Below are 26,247 nucleotides of genomic sequence, written 5' to 3' on the forward strand. Positions count from 1 at the left end.
ATGACAAGGTCAATAAAGTAATCTCCTATGCAAGTAAAACTTTATCCTCTGTGGAGGAAAAATTCAACGATTGTGAGAAGGCACTCCTGGCAACGGTGTGGGCATTGAAGAATTACCGGCCGTTTATCCAGGGAGAACACATCATAGTGGAGACTCCACACCAGCCTCTGCAATATCTCCAAAGTGACAGAATCCGGGCCGGAAATGTGAGTAATTCCCGAATTACTTCCTGGATCCTGTCAATGCAAGGCTTTTCTGTGGAGGTGAGATATGGCCAAAACAAGAAGAGTCCCCTCGCGCAAGGTCTGGCTGACTTGCATGATTGTGCCAGAGAAAACTGCCTGGAGGACGAAAGTCTAAAAATCAAGTACAACATGGAGGCATACCTCAATTCCCCCCACAAAGTCTTTAAAGAGGACAAGTGTGAGGGAATGCCCACTGTTAATGTGGATGGATGCTCTTACCATGTTAACAACGGGGAAAAGAACTTGTGGCCGGCGTAGGGAATGCATGGGTGAATGAGCCCCAGAACCCTCCACTGGGTACAAGATTGGTCCCCGAAGTAGTCAAGTGGCAGAGTTGATGGCGGTGCATCAAGCCATTCTCACTGCTGTCCAACATCAACTCCACGAACTAGTCATAATCACAGATTCGGATTATGTACGGAACGGGTTCGTGGAGCAACTGGTTAATTGGAAAACCAGAGGCATGCTATGTGCCAATAACAAACCCTTGAAACATGGGAAGTTAATCCAAAATATTGATGATCTGGTCACCTCGACTGGGATGACCATCTACTGGAAAAAGATCAAGGGTCATTCCAAAGTAGAGGGACCAGACAAAACTGGAAATGACTTGGCTGATCAGCTGGCCAAAACTGGGGCCATCCAAGGGGATCTAATAGAGAGAGTCCCTGTTGGGGGAAATCCTGGTCACTGCTATCGCTAGGTCCGAGAAAAATGCTCACAATGATCTTTCAACTGCACAATGGAGTAAGGAGACCCCAGATGCTGATATGATTACGGCTCAGAAGGGGGATCCAATAATTGGTAAGTTTTACCAACACATTGAAGACCCTGAGAACTTTCCCCTGACGGATACCGATTACATTGGGAAAGAGGACCTCGGAGTGTTGATGAAATGTCCAAAAATGTTCCGAATCCAAGGCGGTTTGTTGGTAAGGAAATCCCAAGCTGGCCATGATCAGTGGGTGGTTCCTACCTCATTCCGAAGCCTGATGTTGTCACGCCCATGATGCGGCCACAGCCGGTCATAGGGGGTTTCATACAACACTTGAAATCTTAAAAGAGGTTGCATACTGGCCACGCATGGGGCAGGACCTCGACCAATAATTGAAGGGGTGTCTTCTGTGTGCACAATTTCAGCCAACATCCATCACACACCGTGCGCCTCCCCAAAAGAGGGGGATGACACTGCCATGGTCAGATTTGCAAGTCGACTTCATAGAGCCCGTGATTCGCTCCTCTAGGGGGAATAAGTACATGTTGACTGTGACATGCTTATTTACTAAATGGGTGGAATGTCTCCCGGCCCCAAACTGCAAGGCAGAAACAGCAGCTGCCCTGATGATCAACCACATCTTTTCGCCTTTTGGAATGCCCCAAAGGATTGAGTCAGACAGAGGTAGCCATTTCACCAGCAAAGTAATGACCAAGATGTGGGAGATACTTGGGGTTAAAAGGAAGCTACACATTGCTTACCGGCCAGCCTCTTCTGGTGCAGTAGAACGTTACAACAAAACCATTGTGAGCATCTTAAAAAAGTTTCTGGCAGATTCTGGGCCAGGTTGGGATATCCGATTACCTCTTGTCCTAATGGCCATCAGATCTACCCCTTTATCTGCAACTAAAATGTCACCATTTGAGTTGATGACTGGACGCAGGATGGTGCTTCCCCAGCATCTGCTTTACAGGACCCAAGAGCAGACATTGATCAATGCCTCCACAACTCATGAGTATGTTGAGAATTTAAGGAAACACCTTCAACATGCTTTTGCCTATGCTCAGCGAAATCTAGAAAGATCAGCCGATAGCATGAAGACCCACTATGGCTTGAAGACTACTAGGAAAGAATACAATGTAGGAGACCAGATTTATCTATCCAATTTCGAAAGGAACCAGGCCAAACAGCGGAAATTTCTGCCTACCTGGAAGGGACCTTTCGAAATTGTAGACAAGATCTCACCAGTTGCCTACAAGATCCGCATCCCCAAAGGCAGTTTGGCAGAGGGGGAATATAAGTGGGTCCATATTAATCAGCTAAAGTTTTGCCATCCCAGGCACACTCTGCAGCAACTGGAGCAGTCCTCTGAAACCCCAGAGAGAGCCGCTCCAGATCAATACAATTTCAACCCTAAAATATTCCACATATAGGCTATAAAATATAATAAGAATGCAAATGTCTCCTGATTTATAAAATGTATATGTTCACCCCACTACATTAATAGTGGTGGGGAAATATATACAAATATGTTTCTGCCGCTTTGCTTTGTCATCCTAGGAGAGATAAACCATGGAGGACGACCCGGGGACCGGGAGCAAAGATCCGAGGGGCCCAGAGTACCGCCCAATACTCCCATCAGGACCGGCGAGGAGACCTGATCGATCCACCCTGATGGAGGAAAAGATGGTGAACTTTGCCATCTGCGGAATCAGAAGAAGATGAGGCTAACATCCCAGTCTTGCGAGTTCCATTGATGGAAAATCAATGCCATCGCAAGAGGGGGGCTTGTGGGATGTTTTCACCCACGCATCCAAGCCCTACAACAGTGCTGGCAGCAGAAACATCAGAATGGCCACTGGAAAGCATGTTGCTCTCCAGAAATCACCAGAAAAAGCGCAGTGAAAACCTGACAGCTAGGCCACCATCCACTTTTGTCTATGTCAGTGTTAATACAGGAGACCATTGCCAGACCCCATCCTTTGGCTGCACACAGAGCAAAATCAGTGCAAAGGAATACAGAGCTGTTCAAAAATCTGTTTTTATTTGGTGTCAAATTTGCTAAAATCATGGCTCACAAAACCACCAAAAAGATCCAACCTTCCTGGGGGGTGTTCCATGTTAATCTACTGCAAGATTCTACATCAATACAATGTCAGCAAGAATCAAGCAAAATCCACTTTTAAGGATGCTTGCTAGAAGACAGCTGTCAAAAATGGGTGCAGTACCGTTGCTCGCTTCCGACAGGTGCTGGCGATTCCTAAATCCTGACAGGAGAGCTGTATTTCAGAAACTAAATATGCCAAAGTAGAGATTTCTATCAAAATGCCATATAGGGTGCCACACAGTGATTATGTTGAAAGAGACTTGAAGAGATATTGCTTATTTAAAGTTTATAAATGTGTATTTTTTTTTTTTTACAAGGAACTAGATTACAATTGATCAGAAAGTAACTTGATGCAGTTAAAAGTTCAAGAGGCCTTCTGTCTCTGGGAACCCTTCACACCTCATCCCTAGACAAAGGAGACATCCCTGCCCCAAGCCAAGAGATTGACAAGTTGTTGTGAAAAGGAACTGGGGAGTGGCACCCTGGACTGGGGCTGTGCTGGCAGGAAACAAGACAATGGATTCTTTCAACTGAATAGAATATGCTGATTTGGCAGGAAACAGGCCACGTGACCTCTGAGTCAGAGCTAAGCTTCTGGGGGCGGAGATAAACCAATGGGTTAATTCCATTGAGAGCAAATCTATGTTTTATAAAATTGCAATTTACAGTGTTCCAAGCTGACAGAAATGTACAACTTTGAGAGTCTTAAAATGAAAAATGCACATACAGTTCAAGACTAAGTTGGACGCCGTGGGATGGATGTTCTGAGGCCAAGCCCCATAATTATTAATATTGTGGATGCAGAGTTTATGCTAGAAACCCAAGAACTTCCAGTAATATGCTCAGAGAGGGTGTGTAGGTCTGTGTAAAATTGGGGGCCGGACCAATATTGCGAAACCCACCAAAATCACGAATCAGTTGTCATTTCTGAACCCAAGCTCTTAGAAAGATCAAGGTTGAACAGAGACCTGTCTTAATTAATATGCGACATGTACATGTATTCTCAACAACTTGTGTACCTTAGAAACATGTTGGATTATGAAAAAATGATTTTCTACGAGAAACCAAAGGGGAGTGTTGTTTCCTTAAGCCATAAACATGACACAGAATGACTCACCACTCCTTTCTCCAGTCAGGGCACAGAGAATCCTCTAACCTATCAGGATCCTTAGTGGGTTGGGCATAGAAAGTCAGCCTCCACACCCACTTAGAAAAACACATAAAAAGAGACTGCTGAGACCCAGATAGGGGCAATCACTTTCCACTTCAACTGATTTCTTGCGCAGCACTCTGCCGGACCGGATCCTGGCAATATCCAGAAGAACCTAGACTCCAGATAGATCCAGAACAAAGCTCTAGAACCCAAACTCTAGAACCTTGGAGAAGCAGAGGCCTAATCCACAAGCTGGACTCTTCCCAGTAGACTTCAAAATCTAGCAACCTGATTCTAACACCTAAACTTCAAGCGGCTCTCACCTTCAACAGCCGGGCCGTGCTGTTTGATTCTAGCCAATAACCCTGTGCTAGAACCAGGACACCAGACCCAGAAAGCAGAGCTGTATCCAGAACCCGTCAGATCCTGTTCAATAGGCCGACCAGACAGCTGTGCAGTGCCGATAGCAGACCAGAGGCCGTGCTGTGAGCAGAACCAGTGCCAGTGACCGTCCGGTGGCGAGTGAAGTCCAAACCTGACCAGTGACGAGGCCCATTTCCATTCCATTTCAAAACTAGGAGTGAGTATTTAGTCTAGAACTGTGCAGTCATCTCTTAGTCTAAAGTAATCTTATCCCATCCATTTTAATCTATCCAGAAATGCATTCAGAATTTTGTGTCCACCCTGTGATTTCCAACCTGTAAAAGCATCATTTGTTATTCTGAAATCTTGACTTGATTTTTGAAAATGTACCTCCACAAAAACGGCTATCTTTTGAACCGCACGTCCTAGAAGTGAAATTAAACTGTCATTTTAAAGCTAAGGTCCTAAGCTTTCAAACAAACCCAAAACAACATTCCAACTCGCGATTTACGCACGCGGAAAAAGTGCCACGAATTGCAATTTAGGTCAATTTCATTTTCTGTTAAAATAGCTGCTCCTTGTTCTCAATTGCTGAATTTCGTTTTCAACCTGATAATCATTCATGAATCATTGCTTGTGTTGACCTGAACCAATCTAAAGTAACTATCACTTATTCTGAATCTTCTTTAGTGAAAACATTTTAGCATATTTTTCACATTCAAAGTATTTTTTGCCTGTTTGAAATCATACCTGTTTCTCTAAGCATGCTGGGGGGAGGGGGGGGGACTGGAATTGAACTGCATTATTAATTGTATTCTTGAAAACTGTGTCCTCATTTCCATTTCTTCCTATTGCATAAGGCGGGGGGGGGGGGAGAGAGTTGTCACAAGGGAAAAAGTGATCATATTATCTTGTGACTGAAATCATATCAAGTTTATCTTGCGTTGCATTCCTTCATATATTGCATTTCCTTGAAACCATACAAAGTACAAAGTATTCTCTGCTACCTTATCCTTTCTATACCAACTCCTCATCGATTACCCATTGTTGATCATCACTATTATATTCATAAGTGTGCTATCAAATATTGATTTATTCATAAAAGTATGATAGATATATATTGTTTAATTCTTCAAATAAATCTTTTAATTTGCAAAACAAACCTACTTATTGGCTCAGTGAGGTCAGGGGGATTCAAAAAGAGGGGCGTTATATAAGGGTTCATCATCCAGATTTAAGAACTTGACATCAAAATATATAAATAAGGGCTTCCATTGGGCATCCCAGACTAGGCATTGACTTGGTTGGATTGCTGGATTGAAGTCACTTACAGAATGCGCACTTAAACTGCTCTACCGTTGGTACTTCCCTATGGAAACACCACTTCAAGAGCTCCCTAGACCCAAGTGCTATGTAGAGCGCGAGGAACGTACTTCCATGTGGCGAGACTGCCCACTGGCGCAAAATTCTGAAAAGAGGTGCTCCAGACCATAGAATCCATCACGCACCGTAGCTTACCAATGGACCCGGAGGTCATTTTACTGGGAACCCTGCACAATGACTGCTATCCGAGGGAGGGACCAACAACGAGGTTACTGACCCAACTCCTAGCGGCGAAAATCACCCTAGCCCTTAAAGGTAAAACACGCAAGGGTCTCCCTGCTACCGCTATCGTGGACCAAGGTCTGGGACATCCTGGTAGGAGAGAATTTTACAGCAGTGAAAGAAGGAGCACTCCACCATTTTACAGATTGTTGGGCCTACCGCTCTGGAATATAACCGGGAGTTCCCGGCACTCACTTTCCAACCGCAACTGGCAAAGCTGTTCTTACGCCCCTAACAAAACTGCCAAATTCCCGGCCTCTTCCCTGAATTAGTCTCATACGAAGGTGCTAGACCTACAAGGAAAAAAAGACAAGGGGAACTCGCATGTAACTGGCCATGTTAACTATTGTAAAGCATTGATATTACCTTGTCGTACATCTATGTATATACTCTGTTGCAACAGGTTTTAAATAAAACTTGTTAAAAAAATAAAAACTACAAGTCCAATTCCCAAGGAGAGATAAGCGAAAACAAATGTTTTTGTAATAAATCAAAATTTCTTTGCACCTATTTATTCATGCAAATTAAAAGATACAGGTTTACTTCTTACAATAAGGCAGTTGAAATAGTATCTGGTTCCCGTGGTACTACTGTTCCAAACATATCCATGAAGCTGTGAGGGTGAAAGCAGGGGTGCAAGATCAGGGTTCGAAATTGCCAGGAGCTGGGAGCTATTTATCTCCTGTTTATACCCAAGGGGAGCCTGGTTAGCTTGAAACTAATCTACCAGGAGCTAGGGCAGCCAAGTGGTGCCATACAATCGTAGCTATGTGTATTATTAACTGTGCATGTTTGGGAATGTATATCTAGGAGAATAAAGAACTCACCTAAGGGACATCTAGAGCATATTGGATAATAAAATAAATTGATAAAAACGTAAAGTTTGCATCTTGTGCAAAGTTAGATTTGCTGTGCGCTACGTATTAGCTCCCGATAACCCACATGAAGCTCCTGCCTAACAGATTATGCCCGATACCGAGGAGCTGCTTTTTGCTCCTGGTGAACAAATCCAATTTCGACCCCTGAAGATTCTACATGTCTTTGTTAAGAGTATTTTACTCCCTTTTTATATTTTTTGGGGGAGTATTTGACAATTTTTATGGAGAAGTGGCTGATACACCCTTATATGTAGGGCTGCTGCCAGTGTTATTGTGCATGTAAATGTGTTCCTGTTGGCATTTTAGCAGCGCGTAGGGTAACCATGTCTTGGAAGTTTCTGGCGGGCCTCAGATGTGAGTAATTGCAGCGTGACCTTCAGCGATGGTCCACGGCAGAGTCGGTAGTGTGGCAGAGGGTACCAATTAGAGGCAAACAGGAAGGGTGCAATAATGTTATGGCCTGTAATGTGCTGGTGTAGAAGATGTTTGCTGCCACAGAAGATAGGCCCCTTTCAGAGACCAGACAACTGGAGGTGGAAGGGCGTAGTGACCAATATAGCACAGAGAAGGGGATAGCTAAGACCCAGAAAGGGTGATTAGATGGGCAGCCTACATTGGAAACGTGGTACTACTTAACCAACTAGGGGTGAGGGGGGGTGAACTCGCTGCTCTTGGCTCTGTAAGAAGGGGGGTGGGGTTCATTAGTGGGGGAAGGCAGATGCAAAACCTGTGGTGTTGATTGGTGCAGTTTGGTTGGAAGAACTGGGTTCCCGAAAGTCAATCTACCTTCCGTGTATTTGGCAAAGAAACTTGGGAGTATGTTATCCATATGGAAGAGCACAAGATCTAAAATTACAGCGCTTTGGGTCTGGTTAGCCGCTGACATTGGAGAGTGCAATTAGGCTAAAGAGAAGAGCTTAGTCGTTAGGAAAGATTTCCATTTATGTTTCTCATCTACCATAGAAAGCCTGCAAGGGCGCTTCGTCCAGTTGAAGTAGTGAGACTTAACTACTCTCTGCACCTCCAACTTAACCTGCAAGCAAGCCTTTGAGGTGTGCCGGGACCAATGAGTGAACTGACCAGCTCATACGGGACCTTTGCCTTGGAACTGCCGTTGTCTCGAGTTTCCACCTCTTGGTAGAAGGCACTCTCCCATCGAGTTTCGTACACCCAGCATTCCTACGTCTGGAATTAGGAGAGTCCGCCTGAACCAGCGCATACGCGGTACCCGTGTCGCCCCGCAGTGGTAACAAGCATTGTGGGTGCCTTGCTGCTGTGCCCTATGACGAGCTGCAGTGGAACTGGCCCGATCCCTACACCAGAACCAAAGAAATCACCACTGTCCCACCACGGAGTGAGGTCACGGAACGCAGCTCCTGAAAGCCAGAGGGACGTGCAACTGCTGGGCTCGAACCTGCAAGCCGAAGTTTGGTCCGGAGTGTGTCGAGGGTTGGTGAGTACTTGCATCACTTACTGGTGGCCCCTGGCGCATCCATAGACTTTTACGAATGAGTGTCCCCCAAGGGCCATGCCTTTGTTAGAGTAGCCTGTCCTACCATCCTATTCAGATTGCTAGAAATCTCTGCCCTCTTGTGGCGACCCTCCTTGAATAGTGGATATTCTTCATCGCCTTAACCCCCTTCCTGCGACACTGCAGCCCCTCCAAGAGACCCCTTGTGTACTTTTAATGCAAGATCGAGTGCTGCCGCGCTGAACGTACTTTTGAGCACAAGGCGCCACACTTCGTAGGGATTGGACAGTCTATTAGTTAGGTTACAGAAGCTTGAAGAATTGCCTAAAGTAGATTTGCACTGTACGACCCTCTTCTGTCGGAGGTTGTGGATCTGCCTTTAATATTCCTTTAGTTACTGTATATAAAACTGTACATATGTTTCCCAGTATAGTGTTGTGTTTTTGTTAATATTGCTGTGGTTTCACCTTGTGTTTGATTTAAAGGCCTTTAATAAATGTTTATGTATTTTTTATATATACCCGATGAGTAATTTATTTTACATTTACTGTGTGCTCTCATTGTGCACTTTCAATCACACTCACCCCTACTGAGACCTAGTCCTGACCGCCGCCAATGCTACCTCGATTTGTCTGGCTTGTCCAGAAGGTTGCCCTGTTCCAAGAAACTAGGCTGTCGCCTCTTCCCACCAGGTCAAAGTTCAGAAATCCATCTTAACAGTGCGGCTCGATTAATGTTGCTGTGCTCATGGCTAGGCCTGTGCTGGATGTCAGTGGGGTGGGGGAGGTTGGGGTGCAGCCTTAGGTGCTAAGAGCTTAGAGTGGAAACATTTAATCTGGTGAATAGGGGGATGAGGCTTACAGGGCTAAACAACCTGCAACCCTTCACTCCCACCACCGGCCTTTTGCATACAGGTCCCATTTCACTAGCTCACGCGCCCCCTTTCAATCCTTCTCTCACATTGATACATTGTATCCCATGTGCAACAAAGCAAGCATCTGCGAGTTGGCAGATGAGGGCTAAGGGGCCGTCTGTAAAGTCTAGTCAATGATCATAAGCTGCAGCTAAGGGTTATGTGAAGTAAGAACCTTTGGTTCAGAGAAAGGGCTACTTGAAATTTGGGGGCCAGTGACACCCATTTTGCTTTGTTTAGCATGCTGGTTGGCAGGTTGAGAGATGCCTCAAAGCTCACTACCATGCTCAGGCGATGTGCTCAGTGGCCTGCTGGGAATTCTGCCAGGCAGGGTAAAAAAGACATTTGTGAGGGCAGGGCTAGAATACCTGCTCCTTTTGTCCAGAGGTCTACCTGAAGCCCAAAGCTCTTCTCACACAGTCCAAAATGAAAATTCTCTCTCCACCGCAACCAACAGACATCAGATTTTGATGTGGCACCAGGACCTCGGTATCAGAGTGATGCCGCAACCCTGCAGGGGGATCTTCATGAAGAAATGCAGAGCAGAAAGGGTGCGAATTCCTCAAAAGTGTGCGTAAATGGGTGAAAAAACAAGGTTAAGGGAAGGTGCAACATCACCAGGATGGTGAAGAGCAGTGTGTTGGCAGTGACAGACAGGGGAGATGGGGCTGAGGGATATGATGAACGTTCCAATAAGTCTGCAATCTCGAGTTTGCAGTCTCACTGGTACCCTTCTAGCTAAGGGTAGCGGTGTCAGGGTTTTCCTTTCTTATGCCACAGCTAAAATGTTCACCTGGAGCCAGGGAAGGTTCAGCCTCACCCATCAACAGCTATTTGCGCTACAGAAAAGGTCTCTTAAAGTACGTGGTGTGTGTAATATCATATCCAACATTATGTTGGAGAATTGGGATTAGGAATGGGGGCCAGGGAAAAGGGGATATGACGTGGGGTGGTGGGAGGGACGTGGGTCAACAGGAAATACTGGAGAGGAGAAGAATAAAAGGTGTGCAGTTACCACAAGAAGGGGAGAAGTGGTCCAGCAATGCCTGCCACCCTCACACAGAGTCAACTGGGGAAAAGGGCACCAGCAGCTGAATCAACTCCACTGTGAGACACCAGCCACATCACAAGACGGTCCATCACACAAGCCAGGGAACACAGTCGCTCCACCCGCCACGAGCAACCATGTCAGAGGAGGACATACCAGCCAGAGTGGCAGCAACCCGGCCAAATATGTTCCAGGCAAGCTTCCAGGAAGCCCGGTCAACACAATTTAGGGCCCATATGAGCAAGATGGGAGAGAGATTTCGATGCAATGAACAAGTTGAAAATGCCAGTGTCGTGGCCTGCCCTAGTGAACAAGATGGTGACAGCTGTGCACCCATTTGGCCAGGCAGATCAATCCCGTTTCCGCTGCCGGTATGAATTCCCACACGAAGGAACGTGCCTGGCAATTGCACAAAAATGCAAGAGGCGAGGTAATGGGCTTGCCGGCACCAAGAATGAAAGGGCCAGTGCGGCTTCACCCCCGTTAACAGCTGCACCTTATCGGGAGAAATCAGCTGAACATTACAAATAAAGCCCACAAAGAAAACACCAGAAGGAAAAAAAACAATGGCGAAAAGCTCGTTCTACTTTGTCTCGACACCCTCAAAAGGGCATGACGACACATAAGATACATCAAATAGTCCCCCTCCGACAGCACGTCCAGCTGGTCTACAGACAACAACGACAAGGGTTATAACTACGCACTGGGAAACCGGCAGGCAAAATAACAAAGCCTGACCCTACTGCTAAAAGTTAACCTACAAGCGGAATTCCTGGTGGACACCGGGGCCACTGTCAATGTAATCAGTGAGGAAATCTATAAGCATGTATCCAAAGTTCCACGTCTACGACCATCACAAGTAGACATGTATCCCTACGGATCCAAAACGCCTTTACCATGCAAGGGATACTCTGATGCCACCTGCGAATACAAACGCAGTCCAGAAGACTACCAATACATGTGCTGGAGGCAGCTGCAGAATGGAGATGCATTCTAAGCTTCAAGGTAGATATGGGACTCATAAATGTGGCTATATATCGCCCGATGGCCTTTAAGTATAGAGACACAGCTGAGAGAAAGTACTCGGAAAACTAACATAAAACAGACCAACTGCCCATTGATCCAACCATTCATCCGGTCACCCTGCACTATCGGGGCATGCCAATATACAGGGCCAAGGGGAAGACGAGCTACACAAGGTTTTGGAGCATGACACTATAGAATCCGCAACTGGACACACCATGGGTATCGCCTATCGTACCTGTGCAAAATTATTATTATTATTTTTTTTTTTTTTTAAAAAGGGTCTGACACCATCAGACTCTGCATGGACATGAGAAGACCGAATCAGGCCATCTGAGGGAAAGCCATCAGGCCCCCGTATTACAGACATGCTACACCTACTGAACGGGGACAAGTGTTTACAAAATTAGATCTTAATAAGGGCAATCATCAGCTGAAGTTGAGCCCAGAATCTCGATATATCGCCACTTCGTGACCCACCTGGGCCTATACAGATACAAGAGGCTCAGCTTCGGGGTATCATCGGCAGCAGAAATATTTCAGGACGGGATTCAAAATGTCATAAAGCACATCCTGCACTGTCTGAACTACATTGATGACATCCTGGTCTTTGGCAGGGACACGAAACAACATGACAATATGCATGTGCTGGAGGCTGTTCACCTTGTGCTCAATAAAAGGACAAATGTGAATTTCGGAAAGGCACTCAGGTGTTTTGGGCACATGTTCTTGGCCCAGGGAATGACCCCCCAGACCCGGAAAATGTGGTGGCTCTCAACAGCACACCTCCACCCACAAATGTATCCATTCTTTGGGCTTGCCAGCTATTGCACCAGATACAAAGATATTTCATCAGTCAGTGAGCCCTAACGAAGCAGCAGGTCCTATTCAAATGGCCCAAGGACCGTTAGGACTCTTGAGCTAATCAGGAGGGGAAGGTCATCAGCAGACAGCATGGCCTAAAATGATGCAGCTAGAGACACGGAACGGACGGTAGAGTCTAGCTCAGTGAGGCTGCGGGCCATCCTGGCGCAAGTCGATTAAGAAGCATCCCAAAAGACAGTGTCGTGTGCAAGCAGGAGTCTGTCTACAACAGAGCAGGCGTATTTGCAATCAGAGAAGGAAGGGCTAGTGGTAGTGTGCTGTGCCAACACTTCCATCTGTTCCTGTAAGGTAACTGTTCATTACAGATTATCGGGACCCGCTGTTCATTTATGGCAACCCTAAGGCAAGGATTATAGAGGATTGTGAGATAGGAGCCTAAGGCTGCAGAACTATGCTTTTAACATAATCCATCTCAGTGGAAAAGAAGAAAAACATGCAGACTTTCTCTCCAGACACCCTTTGGAAACAGTGCCCCCGGAACCATCCAGAGCGGATCGATACATCCACTACGTGGTGCACCAGGCGTTGACAAAATGGAGTGGACAGTGTACAGATTCTACAATAGTCTGAACACGATCAGGCTTTCCAAATTATAACGGTGTCAGGGCACTGGAACCCCGCTAAGAAAGCTGGGGAGAGGGTCATCCCAAGAGGTACAAAATGATATCCTATGTTTATTGTTGGTGAAAGAAAAACTGTCATTGTCAAATGATGGCCTACTGCTAAAAGGAACTAATAAGCTCATCATCCCATATACATTACAACACTGGGTGGTTGAGCTGGCACATGAAGGTCATAGAGGCATCCCATCAACCAATCACCTACTAAAACAGAAGGTGTGGTTCCCACAGTTGGATAGCCAGGTAGAAGAAGGACTGTCCCACCTGCAGTATCATACCACACACCCACCGAGAACCAGTTCAGATGACAAAGGTTCCCGAGAGGGTATGGAACAAGGTGCGCTCGATTTCTTCGGCACAATGGACAGGAGGTAGTATGTGCTGGTGGCTGAATATTCTTGGTTTCCTAAAGCCCACCCAGTAGGGTCCACCGCTGCACACCACCTCATTCCCACCCAGGATGTTCACAGCATATGGGAACCCCAGAGTGGTTTATTTTGACAATGGACCCCCCTCCCCCCATTTACCAGCCAATATTTCAGAACATTTGCCAAACATACGACTTACTCCATTATCGTCTCAGGCCAACGAACAGAAAGATTCATGGGCAACTTAAATGAGCACTCCAGATAGCAAACCTGATGGGGAAGCCTTTTGAACTTTTGCAATAACAGTTAATGAGGGACTACAGGAACACGCCTCATAGTAGGATGGGCAAGGCCCCATCTGACTTATGAACAATTTACGAATGAGAATACCCCATCTCATCAAGTCAGAACAGTTTTATTAAGATGACGGGAACAATGAGGGATCAAGATGAGAAGGCCAAAGAAAAGATTAAAAACAAACGCAGACACCAAACGACGGGCCAGGATATCTAGTCTAGTGGTGGGAGATGTGGTTATATTGCGGGAACCCAGCACGCATAAACACTGCATTTCAGACTGATCCAATGGTCCATGATAACGCCAGAAGATACAAACCGTGAAGTCACTCGGGACTCCTTGCAGTATAATGAGAGGATCAAGTGACAGTGACACAGATTTGGAGGAATATCTCCTATGAAGGGGATGTGACGAGTCAGAAAGTGACTCAGTAGTTACTAGGAGTGAGGTCACCGGGACAGGCAAGAGGTGACAAAAACATCAACGGTCGTGAACTTGACCGCAGAGACCGATTGAAGAAACGAGTTAAGTACTGGAGAGGAAAGAATAAAGGTGCATTTAGGCAAGCTCAGTGTGAAGGGGGCGCTGTGTGGGAAGCAGAGCCAGAATACTGTGGTAGGCCCACAGGGTCCCAAAACAACAGGGTGTTGACTGAATTGTGCTTACGTTTACAACCTTTGCGCAAATTGGTAAAACGTCTTGGGGAAATGTCAGAAGGAAGCAGTATAAATGAAGGTAGCAGAGAGGCAGAGTACTGGCTTCTGCAGCTTTCAATATTTTGGAGGAGGGTGCTTCAGCCCTAATCCGCACAGCCATGATTGGCTCCTCTCAGGAGTATGTACCATGCACGAATTAGGGCCCATCACCCATCCCTCCACAGCTGTTTCACCATTTTACTGCAGCAGATGTGGGTCTGTGACAGGGAAAGAGAAAGGGTGGTGAAACAAGGCGGGAGTGTGCGGAGGTTGCTAAAAATATCGAAATGCTGCTATAAACATAAAAATGTTGCAGTAAAACACACCAGGCAGTGAATGTCATATCAAAGAAAATTTGGGAAGAGCACACATGCAAATGAAGCAGTCTTTTCTATACCAGTAGCTCCCCGGTTGGGGGCACAAACTGCTGTGTGGTACACATCACCCTACCCAAAAACAAGGAAAAGGGTGAATTTTTTGATGAGCAAAAAAAACAAACAAAAAAAAAAAAAACACAAGTCTGCCTCCTTGAAATGTTAACAAATGGGATGGGTTTTTTGAATAATGTAGGTTGGCACTAATGAGGACTGTGAACAAAGCCAAGTTATAATGTAAGCCTCACAGGTGCCCTGGTCATTCCACTAGTCTGTTTCTTTGATTTTTTATCTTTTATTACAGACACATGTGAATTGGAGTCTGGAGAGTGTTAATGGCCCCTTTCCCTGACATGTCACAGCTCACTGGGAAAGGGTCATAAGCATTCCAAAGCCCCTCATTCTGCCTATTCTCCACACCAAATGGCTGCACCACATAATCCTGAAACAGTGATGCATAGAGCTGGGGGAGCCAGGGAATTCATGGGTAGGGCCGAGCCTTTGGGTGAGGCCCGGCTCTAGGAGCCCTCCAACCAATGTGCTGGAAAGAAATGAACAAAAAGGAAGAGAAAAAATATGCGGCCCTGGTGCCCCCTCTTGGCACCCGAGCCGACATCAGGAACACATTTATATGCTATGTTAAAGGTTCTTATACAGCACACTGTTGCCACCTGCATGGTTTCTTGGCGCTATGGTGGATCTGTAAAGCAAGGGGGAGGGAAGTTAGTAGGACTGAGCAGGACAAAAGATCAAGAGAGCTGTGATGTGCTGTTGACAGCTTCAGTTCGGTTGACACTTCACTGAGGGTAGGTGTGTTTTTTGGTTAGTAGCCATTGTGTGCTGTTGGGCGAGGCTATGTGTGGTTTGTTTCGTTGTTGTGGTGTAGTGAAGTGTGTGCAGTTTGTTGTGCTGTAGAGGTATGGTTGCGTTTAGTTCAGAGTTTGAGAGGTGTATGCAAAGGGGTGAGTTTTTAGTAGGGTTGGTTAGTGACCGTGATCTCAAATATATCCATCCATGACCATTCAGGTACATCAAATCTTCCTGCCCAAAACGCCTCAACCTGCCAGCCCAAAAAAATAACGTAGGACCCATTCCATGTGAAAATCTTGAACATCCAAGGATAGTGAAATTCTGAAACAAACTACTCACCCCATCCGGATCCCACTACCTCCTCTTGTAGCTGTAGGGAAAACCCACAGCACTTCTACGTTTATTCGACTGCTATGACTTTTAGAAGTTAACATTTACAAAGTCAACCGTTCCATGCATTCTTCACATGCACACATCACAGCATTTCTTACTCGCCAAGAGCCGATTGGAAATAACCAACGGCTAGTGCCAATTCTGAGGCCTGGTTTGTCACAAACAGTTCCGGCTTGTTATACAGCCACAAAAAATGAGAACCAAAAAGGTGCCCTTTAAAAGACTACTATTCTATGTTGTGCAATGTTTTGTACATACATGAATAAAAGAAACAGGTCTGGTGTGTGCATACAGTACAGCACATAGGATATTCAGACAAGTAAGCACACTAAAGTAGCTGAACAGTCGCAGGCATAATTAACAGAGTGCAACAGTGGAATGATTCATACTAAATATTATTTGTTAGTGATTAGCACACATTGAACGGAGGCTGTGAATAAATTAAATCACAGGTTTGTGTGTTTGAGATGTAAGCAGCACCCGTTTACGTTGCTGCGATGTTTACTACAGAAATATTGTTCAACAAGCCCCCTAATTTGCTAATCTATCTAACAAGAGCTTGAAATATACATAGTCTCAGATGGAATATTGGAAGGGATTCCTATGTGCTGAAGGGACGCATACTGGTTCCTAAGGTTGCCCCGTTTGGGACACTAAATATTGCTGTGCATTTCTTTCCATGTTGTCCTAGTGTGCAGGCAAAATGGTAAGAAACGCCCAAACATGATAAGAAATAAATGCGGCCCTGGTGCCCTCTCAGCAACCGAGCTGCAATGTCATCAGGGCTGCATTTATTTATTTTCCTTTTTGTGCATTTCTTTGCATTATTGTGGTGGGCAATCCCCCTACACACCCCGGGAGCATCTTCTCTCCCAGGGCTCGTGCTAGGGTCACATGTTGGTGTAAGAGAGCCCTGCCTGCTGTGCGATTACTGAAGCAAGATGCTGATGCCGCATAGCAGGCGGACGGCCTGCAGCCGCAGGAACCTCCACACAGACAGTGCCCTTGCTGGGCAACCCTGTCCATCATGCTCTTTCCCCATGTCAGTAGAGCACCTGCCGGGCAACCCTGCATATAGGCGTCATTTCCCTGCTGGGCAACGCCGGCACAGTCTTTGGTGTTGGCCTGGGTGCCCCCAGGCCATGGAAGAGCCTGTGTGCTCACAGGCTGGCATGGTGCCCCCTGCCAACCTATGTCAGCTGGGTGCCCCCAGCCTTGGTCTGCCTGGCCTGCGTGACCGCAGACCAGGACATAATGATGTCCGCGCCATACGAGAAAAATGAAAATACATACACAAATCTGCTTCCCCCCCACTTCGCCTTTACTCCCGCGACGCGATCATGTGGACTGGGCAGCCATGGTGGTGCATGCGTGGGTACTGGCCTGTGATGCTGCCCCTTTAAGGGCTGCACACATGCGGTAGAGTGACGTTGCACTCCGCCGCGTGCCGTATAAATAAAGGGGGTGTTCAAAGCCACGCAGAGCGACCGGGGAGCCCAAACCACACGGACGTGTCCTTGTGAAGTCTGTGGCGGGAGGGGGCACACGGGCATCGGTGAGTGCGCACAGCGCACCAAAACAGTGGCGACAAGGCGGGACTGCATCTTGGGCCGGGCGGTGACAAACAGTGATTGTTATTTTTATAAGATCTGCACCGTTCGATCATTCCGCAGGGCAGGAGGCAGTCCACACGGTTGGTGGCCATTTTGTGACTGGGCCTAGGAAGGCCGCGGCAGTGTTTCTGAATCAAAAGGCCATCCAAGGCCAGTTTTTGGAACGATTGGCAGTAGAGAGCTTCTAATAACACATACTGTGGTTTTGGACGAACATTGTTATTTTTGTCCCTTTACATCGAGTGAATGGTGGATCTTGGAGAGGCTTGCTGAGCCAGCAGGGCAGTCTCTGGGCCCACCTGCTCAATTATTGGGACTCCCACCCAATAGGGTGGAAAGGATTTGGTGGCTACTCCCCCCTGACAACATCTTTGGTGCACCACAGAATCAAGCTGGTGGAGGGGCTGCATCATCTGCTGCTGCATCACCTGCATGGACAAGGAGTCCGAGTTGCAGCCTTTGCGGATCCCACACAAAAGGTGCCTGTGCGCTCTGAGCAATGGATGGTGGTGGACCAGCAGCACAACAAAATCAAGGTCAGCCTCAAGTCCCTGTTCAACCTCCAGTACAACCTCCGGTGGCACCTGTCCAACCTCCAGTACAGCCCCCCTGTTATGGCTGCACCACAACTACCAGGTGCAAGACCCCCAGGTGCATTACCACCAATGCCTGAATTTGATATCTCAGGGGCTCCTTCGAGCCTGGGGCCACAGTGGAAAATGTGGATGGACAGACTGGAGATGTATTTCTGTGCTATTATGGAAACTAATGACAGTAAATTAGCCATTGCTGTACTGCGCAGGTCCAGTTGTGCATGAGGTGTTCTTGTCGCTTCAGCCCCGTGACGTCTCATATGCAGCGGCAAAGGATGCCCTCGATTATTTTCTACCCCTTGCCAACGTGGACTAAGAAAGATTCCTATTGGGGGCGGCACCCCAAAAAGATGACGGACTCTTGACACATTCTATGGGAGGCTGAGAAGGTTGGCGGTGCCATGTGCATGGGTGGATCCAGAGACAATGATAAGGAAGTTGTTATGCTGCAAATGCATCGGGAGGGACAGGGCCTCCATATCCTTGTCCTTTACTGCTTTTTATCGCGTGTTCTGCAGTGTTTTCCGCACAGGAGTTTGTGTGGGACTCCTGGCGGTGCAGCTCTCTCCTTTTGGTTTGGTGAACAGACCCATGGGATACCCTTATGGCACCCATGGGTAGGGGTGCAACCCTGTGCCCCTAGTGTATGTTTTTGCGCACCTGTGTGTGACGCAGAGCAGGGTACGGGCTGGTGGCAGCTCCGTGCTGAAATGACTGGTGCCCTGAGCGTCCTCCACTTTGGGATGCCCAGGCCCCGTCATTGGAATCGGTAGATTCCTGATGGAGACATCATGGCCCCCCATGGCCTCCTGCCTTCCATCACCTGTTACCTTGATCTTCCCGAAGTCCCGGGAAGCCCTGCCTCGGTTCCCTTCCCCCTGACTGGCTGTTGGGTGGAAGTTCCATATATGGTAGTGTGGGGAAGTGCCGACCAGACTGGCTGGAGCCTTCTCAACAACCATATGTTGTGGGTACACCTGTGGGTGGGACCTAGGTGAATGGAGTGCGTTACGAATACACATTCTATGTTGCGGGTGTCTAGTATCTGGTGGTTGACACAATGACTGAGACAGCCCTGCCCGGAACCGGTATGAATGCAGTATGGAGTGTTGAATGGCTCGGTACTTGTCCCAATACACAACTTGTGAGTGTCTGGAGAGAAGTGAATGGCCTGAATGCTTTGTGTGCCCGATTGGCTGCCTGCCTGCATGCCCTTAGTCGTGATTGGATGCTTGAGTGTGACCCAGCGGAATGAATGGGAGATCAACGGTATATCTGGGGACCTCTCACTGCTAGGATTCGTGTTCAGAAGCTGAAGTTCACTACGACGAGTAACTGAAGCTTGATCTTGAAGCCCTGCTGGACGAGAAGAATTGCTGTTGCTCTCCTTCGCAATCTGAAAGCTGCTGTGCCTCAAGGGCTGACCCAGAGAGAACCTGGTAAGGCGCCCTCTTCCCGAGCTACGAGGGACAATCGTGCACCAGCTGATCTTTCACAAAGCTCCCTGGTAGACAGACCTTCGACAGGCTGCCGACCCGATACGGGGATGCGGAACTCCAAGGAGAAGCGCCCGGACTGTTGTCTGCCACCGTTGACGACCGCCGTCGCCAACCAGAGTCGCCGTGCTCCTGTTTTGCCTGAGAACTTCATTGATCCAAGGACGCTCTCTTCTGCATCGCTGCCCGCTTTATCCCGCTGGAGAAGGCCTGCCCGTCGACGTGCCGAGAAGCATCCACCAGTGGGTTTCCCACCACCCAGAGACGTCGACGACTCGACGCCCTTGCTAGGCCACAGTTCTTCAAACTCTCTGCGGTCCAGAACTATCGACACCGAGGTGCCCCGCACACCTCTTCCTTGCAGGACGTTTACGCTTCCCAGTCAACGAGCACCGCTAGGAACGACACGGCCACTTCACCGTCGTAGCTTGACCTGTTCTCCGTCAGACGTTCGACGACCCTTGACTCCTGCCTGAAAGGGTGGACACTCAAGAAGGGCCGTCAATTCCCCGACAAGGAACGCTACAACGCCAGGTACTATGGAGTTGCAGAACTATTGGAAAGTCTAGTGTGAACAATATATGGACTGGGCTTGTATCTTTCTTCTAGAGGTTGCCCAGGTGGGGAGGCAGTGGGGGGGGGGAATCTCCACACAGAACTGTGTCTAGGTAAACGGGGCCAGTATTCTGCCAATTGCTCAACCATCTTGCTTTCCTTCCTCCCTCTACTGCTGGTTCCTCTTTACTTTGATCTGTGTGTCATTCTGACCGTATGCACTTTAATGAGATCTGATAACGTTAGTGGTACCACTTTAGAACTGTATATATTTACCATTGCTGATTTCTAAGTACAAAGTGAGTTATTGTGATAGTGTGCATCACCTAGAGTATTAATTATATAAAGACTGTTTTATCCGATAGTGTGTAGACATTCCTTTGTGGGTGCTCGGGGACTACATTGTACTTAAGAACCAGCCTGCATCACCTCCTGAGAAGCTAGGCCTCGATTGCTCGACCACGCCTACCAATAATAGAGAATCTTTGCAGGGGTCCTCTGTGCCTCTCCTCTACCATATAGAGAGCGGAAGTACAGATTCCCCCCCCTCCAATGTTTGCAGGAACCAGCTGATCCAGGGTTGCACTTCTGGCAAATTGAGAAGACAAGTCCTGAGGGAACCGGGCATCCTAGAATTAGGGAGGTGCCAGGAGGTTTCCAACCTGCGAGCATCCCGGATGGAAGCGGGGGCACGCCCCAGAAAGGTTGAAGAAATCTGTGCAGTGGGCCGCGGCTGGGGTGCCAGACGCGGGGGAATGACCCAATGGTAGAGGGGGCCGCCTCCGCTCAACTCATGCTCCAAGTGCGGTTATGACATTCCGCAACCAGCAGAGTGCCCTACAATTGGGAATGTGTGGCTGGTGTGGTGGTGCTGACCATTATGCCAGGATGTGCAGTGCCACTGCTCCGGTGGTAGTTTCCAGGAGCCCGGTGCGGGCTGGGTTCTTCCAGCAACAGTGCTCCTCGAATGTTGCCCAGCTTGACCAGGCAGAGGACAGTCAGGTCCCGGACGAGAAGGAGGAGGAGGAAGAAGAAGAAGAAAACGTGTTCTTCGCATCAAGCATAGGAGCGTCAAAAGCGAAGACAAGGAGACAGCCCCGGTGTCTGGTGCTGGTGAATGAGTCCTCAGTCCCTGTACCAATAGACACGGGGGCTTCGGTGAACGTGATGGCGCGGGAGCACTATGACGCCATGGCACATCCTCCCACCCTGACTAAGCCAAAGGTTTCCATCTTCACGTTTGGGGGAGCGGACCGGATCCAGCTAGATGGTGCATTTGTCGCAGACGTGGAACATGGTGGGTCGACCATAAGAGCCCGATTCTACGTGACGCCGGTCAGCAGTAACACCCTGCTAAGCTGTGCGGTGGCAGAGGCTCTGGACATAGTCACATTCGCATACTCTGTGTAAATAGATGACATTCAAATTCTCCTGGAGAAACACAACGCTCTGTTTGAAGGAATCGGATGAATGGCAGGTGACCCGTCAAACTGCACATAGACGATTCAGTCCAGCCCATTGCCTGCAAGCATCAATGAGTCCCGTTTCACCTAAGAGATCTGGTGGACAAAGAACTCGACAACTTGGTCAAATTGGAAATAATAGAGAAGGTTGTGGGCCAAACACCATGGGCGTCTCCAATTGTGGTGGCTCGGAAGCCGAAACAGCCGGACTTTGTTCGCATCTGTGTGGACATGTGCCTGCCCAACAAGGCAGTCAAGAGGGAGCGGCACCTCACGCCCACAATTGATGATATTACCGAACTACAGGGTGCCCACTTCTTCTCAAAGATGGACCTCCGGGCAGGGTATCATCAGGTGGTCCTACACCCCGAGTCAAGGTACTTAACCTTTACCACTCACAGGGGTCTCTACAGATACAAGAGACTGAGCTTCAGGGTATCATCCACAGCTGAAGTATTTCAGATCATCATCCGTGGAGCTCTGGCAGACCTCCAGGGCGCCCTTAACATCGATGATGATATTCTTGTACTTGCCAAATCGGAATCAGACCACCTGGTGAAGCTGGCTAAGACTTTTGAACGGCTGCAGTCCCTTGGCCTAACCTTGCACTGGGGAAAGTGTGAGTTTCTCCGCACCACCACTGTGTTCTTTGGTTTTGTGTTCACGTTCGGCGGGGTGTCGCCAGATCCATGCAAGGTGAAGGACATTAGGAAGGCCCGGGCCCCCGAGAAAGTCTCGGAGGTGAGGAGTTTCCTTGGAATGGTCACGTATTGTGGCCGTTTCCTCCGCAACCTGGCAGCAAGATCTGAGCCCCTCTGGGCTCTCACAAAGAAGGACATGGCCTGGCAGTTGGGCCCTCTCGAGCAGGCGGCTTTTGAGGATATTAAGAGTGTCCTCACGGCAGAAGACATGGCTTTCTTCGACCCTGCACTGGAGTCGGAAATTGTGGTGGATGCCAGCCTGTTTGGCCTGGTAGCGGTACTAACACAGCATGATGGCAACCAAGAGGTCCGTCCCATTGCGTACGCCAGCAAAGCCCTATCGGAGACGGAGCAACGATACTCCCAGATCGAGCGGGATGCCTTGGCTGTCCTGTGGGGCTGCCGCCATTTTTGACTGTTCTGGGACGGCCAAAAACTGGTTTCGGACCACAAACCGCTGCAGCCAATTCTGGCGGGGTCTTCATCCAAGCCGCCAGCCAGGATTGAACGGTGGATGCTGGCGCTGTTGGAATATGGTGTGTCGCTAGTCTACCGGCCGGGAAGTAACAACGCGGCCGACTATCTGTCGAGACACCCGCAAGAGGGCACTGGTGGAGTGCCGTCCACGTGCGCGGAGGCGGCAGACGAGCATGTACAGCTCGTGGTGGAGGCGGCTACACCCAACTCTGTGACCATACAGGACCTTGAACAGGCACCGGGAGAGGATGACTGTTTCCAAATACTGAAGTCAGCCATACAACAGGACTCGTGGCGGATGGTAATTGACTCCTTAGCGACCAGAACACAAGAAGCCAAGTCCACCTTGGAACAGCTGTGGAGAGTAAGAGGGGAGTTGACTTTCTCAGACAACGGACTCCTAAGAGGGGACTGCATTGGCATACCTCAGAGTCAAACACAACAAATGATTGTGCTAGCCCACCAAGGCATACCTCAGAGTCAAACACAACAAATGATTGTGCTAGCCCACCAAGGCCATCAGAGTGCAGCAAAGTCAAAGGCACGGCTATGCCAGAACGTCTGGTTCCTTGACATGGAACGAAAGATGGAGGAATTCGTAGCATCCTGTGTGTGGCGTCAAACCAGAGAGAACCAGAGATCAAGACCATGTCAAGAGGGACCAAACCGTGGGAGGTGGTTCATGCCGACTTAGCTCCACCTCGATGGGCACCTACTTCCTGGTGGTGGTTGACGAATGGTCGCGCTACCCTGAAGTCGAGTTCATTGAGTCAGTTGCCTTTGACAAGGTGGCGGTGGCCATTGAGAAAATCTTTGCCACCCACAGTACTCTGTTCTGACAACGGCCCGCCATTCCAGGGGGACAGCTTCGCAGAACTGATGGAGGAGTACGGCATACATCACAGTAAAGTGACCCCGCTGTGGCCCAGGGCCAATGGGGAAGCCAAAAAGGTGATGCGGACGCTCAACAAGGTCTTTCGTATTGCCCAGGGGGGGGGGGGGGGGCAAATGTCTGGAAAGGGCACTATACAAATTCCTTACAGGGTACCGCAACACACTCCACACCTCCACAGGTGGCCCTGGCAGAGGCAATGTTCCAACTGTGTCCAAGAGACTTGCTGCCAGAAACCAGTGAGCGGGAGCCCGCCGTGATCAACAACAAGGAAGTGGAGCAGGAGCGCTGCGAACGGACAGCAGCAGAGAACATTCGGAGAGGCCGGAGGCCGCAGAGATTGGTGCCCGGGGACGAGGTGCTGGTAAAGAACCTCCACCCTCCAGGGAAGCCGTCGCCGATTTATGAGCTGGCACCACTGGATGTAGTGGCGGTAAAAGGGTCTATGGTGACCGCCCCCGATGGACGCACCTCTGTGACATGCAACGCAAGCATTTTCAAACGCCTGAGAGAGCCAAGGACTGAGCCAAGAATTGACCCGGTGCCCAGCGGGCCGGCAGTGGAAGTTCGGGATGAAGGTGGTGGCTCCACATGCCTCCCAGGCAGAGATGCGGGCAGGAGTTACCCCCAGAGGACTGGGCGAGGGAAACCTGCCCATCTCACTGACTTTGTGCTAGAGTAAGACTCAGTGGGAGCCCTGAATGTCCAGGGAGGCTGCTATTAAAAAGGGGTTCCTGGGTTTGTGTGCAGTGAATGTAGTTGTTACAATGGTTAAGCATCCTTTGTTCATTGTTTGTTTTGTTATGAAAAAGGAGGAGTGTGATGCTGCCCCTTTAAGGGCTGCACTCCACTGCATGCCGTATAAATAAAGGGGCCGTTCCCAGCCGCGCAGATCGACCGGGGAGCCCAAACCACACGGACGTGTCCTTGTGAAGTCTGTGGCGGGAGGTGGCTAACGGGCATCGGTGAGTGCGCACAGTGCACCACAACATGGCCCAAAATGAGGGTCAGCTGGAACTCCGGTTTGCTCGGCCCGCCAGGCCTCACCCACCTCTAGTGATACTTGCACATTTTATTCAAAAGGTGCTTGAGTAAAACAATTCGGTCATGTGAAGACAAGTAGGACATACAAAGAGGTGCCTGGTTGTCTCGTGTAGTTAAGACATTTTCAAGTATCAAGACATTTTCAAGTATCATGACGTTGTAAATGTTTGTGGACTCATGGATTTCGAGAATAATGTTCAAAACCGGTGAAAGGACGTTTAAAAGAGACGAGCATAGGGACAACTTTAAACTGAGTGCCACAATCGTGGCTAGCTGAGTAATTGCATGTGCAGTCCTCCCTATATGTGGCTTAATCGAGCTCCCCGAAATTACGAGCAAGAAAGCATTTATTTCACAAGCTGTTCGGTGAATAGGTCTATAACGTACATGGCTTAGGATTCGTACAGCCAAATGAATAGGCACGGTGGACATTCATAACAATGTGGGATTCGTACAAGCAACTCGAAAATGCAGGCTTCGTTAGATTTTCTTTAGCAGACTAGCTTGCACCAAGAATGATAGATTTTCCGCACAGAGACAGTTTGTACGGCTCAGGCCACCCAGGCGATTGACTAGTTAACGATGGCATAAAGCGTCTGTTCTCTTCCACTGATGGGTAGTTTATACCTGCCGTACAGACATTAATCCCGCTATGCCTCTGCTAGGTTTAATATCAAATAAAAAAAACACCTCCTCACTAAACACACAAGCGAGCGTCGTTAAGAAAGAAACTCCAACGCTCACAAGCCTTACCAAGCGGCAACAGCTGCGAGGGATTGGTAGTAGGCGCAGTAACCGCCATGTCGTCTCGGGAGAATCACAGCAAGAGCAAGCTCCGCTCTTCCTCGTCTCTGGGCTCTAATACAACCTTGCTACGCGCCAAGTGGAGACAGAAAAACTAGACCGCTTGGGTGAATTGAGGCGAGGCAGACATATTGGTTGTGGGTAGTTCAATGAATGGCCAGATGGGAAGATGCCTTAAGCCAACGGCAACGCCCACCGTTTTGGGACAGTAGAGATCGCTCGGAGCAGTCGGGTGCTATAAGAGAAATGTGCCACAGATACAAGTGCTTTTTGTAGTTAAATCTTTATTTTTTTTTTTACATCAAAACAAAACACTTTTCATCACGTGTACTTTCCAATACCGAATTCTATGAGGATGTAGGAACAAGGAGTAACATATAATTGGCCAACTCTGGTTTGCAAGGGTGCTACAACCATACTTGCCAACTCTACTGATTGAGTCAGTAGGCTACTGCTTTTTAGGCATTTCTACCACCTACCGATTTGACTGATCCTACTGCTTTTTACAGTGGCAGGTAATGTGATTCTAGGGCAATTCATCTGACTGTGGGGTGTGTGGATAAGTGGTAAATGTGAATGATGGGCTCAATCCACTGATCTGACAGCTACATGGCTCTGCCCTGCACTCTTCGTGGGACAAACCTTA

At 48.4% G+C, this 26,247-nt stretch overlaps 1 protein-coding gene across 1 annotated transcript in view; it reads right to left on the reverse strand.

The window, feature by feature from the left end:
• Positions 1–25,752, reverse strand: part of LSM5 (LSM5 homolog, U6 small nuclear RNA and mRNA degradation associated) — a 147,608-nt gene extending 121,856 nt beyond the window's left edge. Inside the window, exon 1 of the mRNA XM_069613226.1 lies at positions 25,551–25,752. Within this exon, the coding sequence (XP_069469327.1) occupies positions 25,551–25,599 (49 nt within the window). The 5' untranslated portion in view covers positions 25,600–25,752. The remainder of the gene's footprint in view (positions 1–25,550) is intronic.
• Between the last annotated feature and the right edge of the window lie 495 nt (positions 25,753–26,247).

The sequence above is a fragment of the Ambystoma mexicanum genome, chromosome 5p (assembly GCF_040938575.1).
Source record: "Ambystoma mexicanum isolate Mex_15411 chromosome 5p, UKY_AmexF1_1, whole genome shotgun sequence".
NCBI lineage: Eukaryota > Metazoa > Chordata > Amphibia > Caudata > Ambystomatidae > Ambystoma > Ambystoma mexicanum.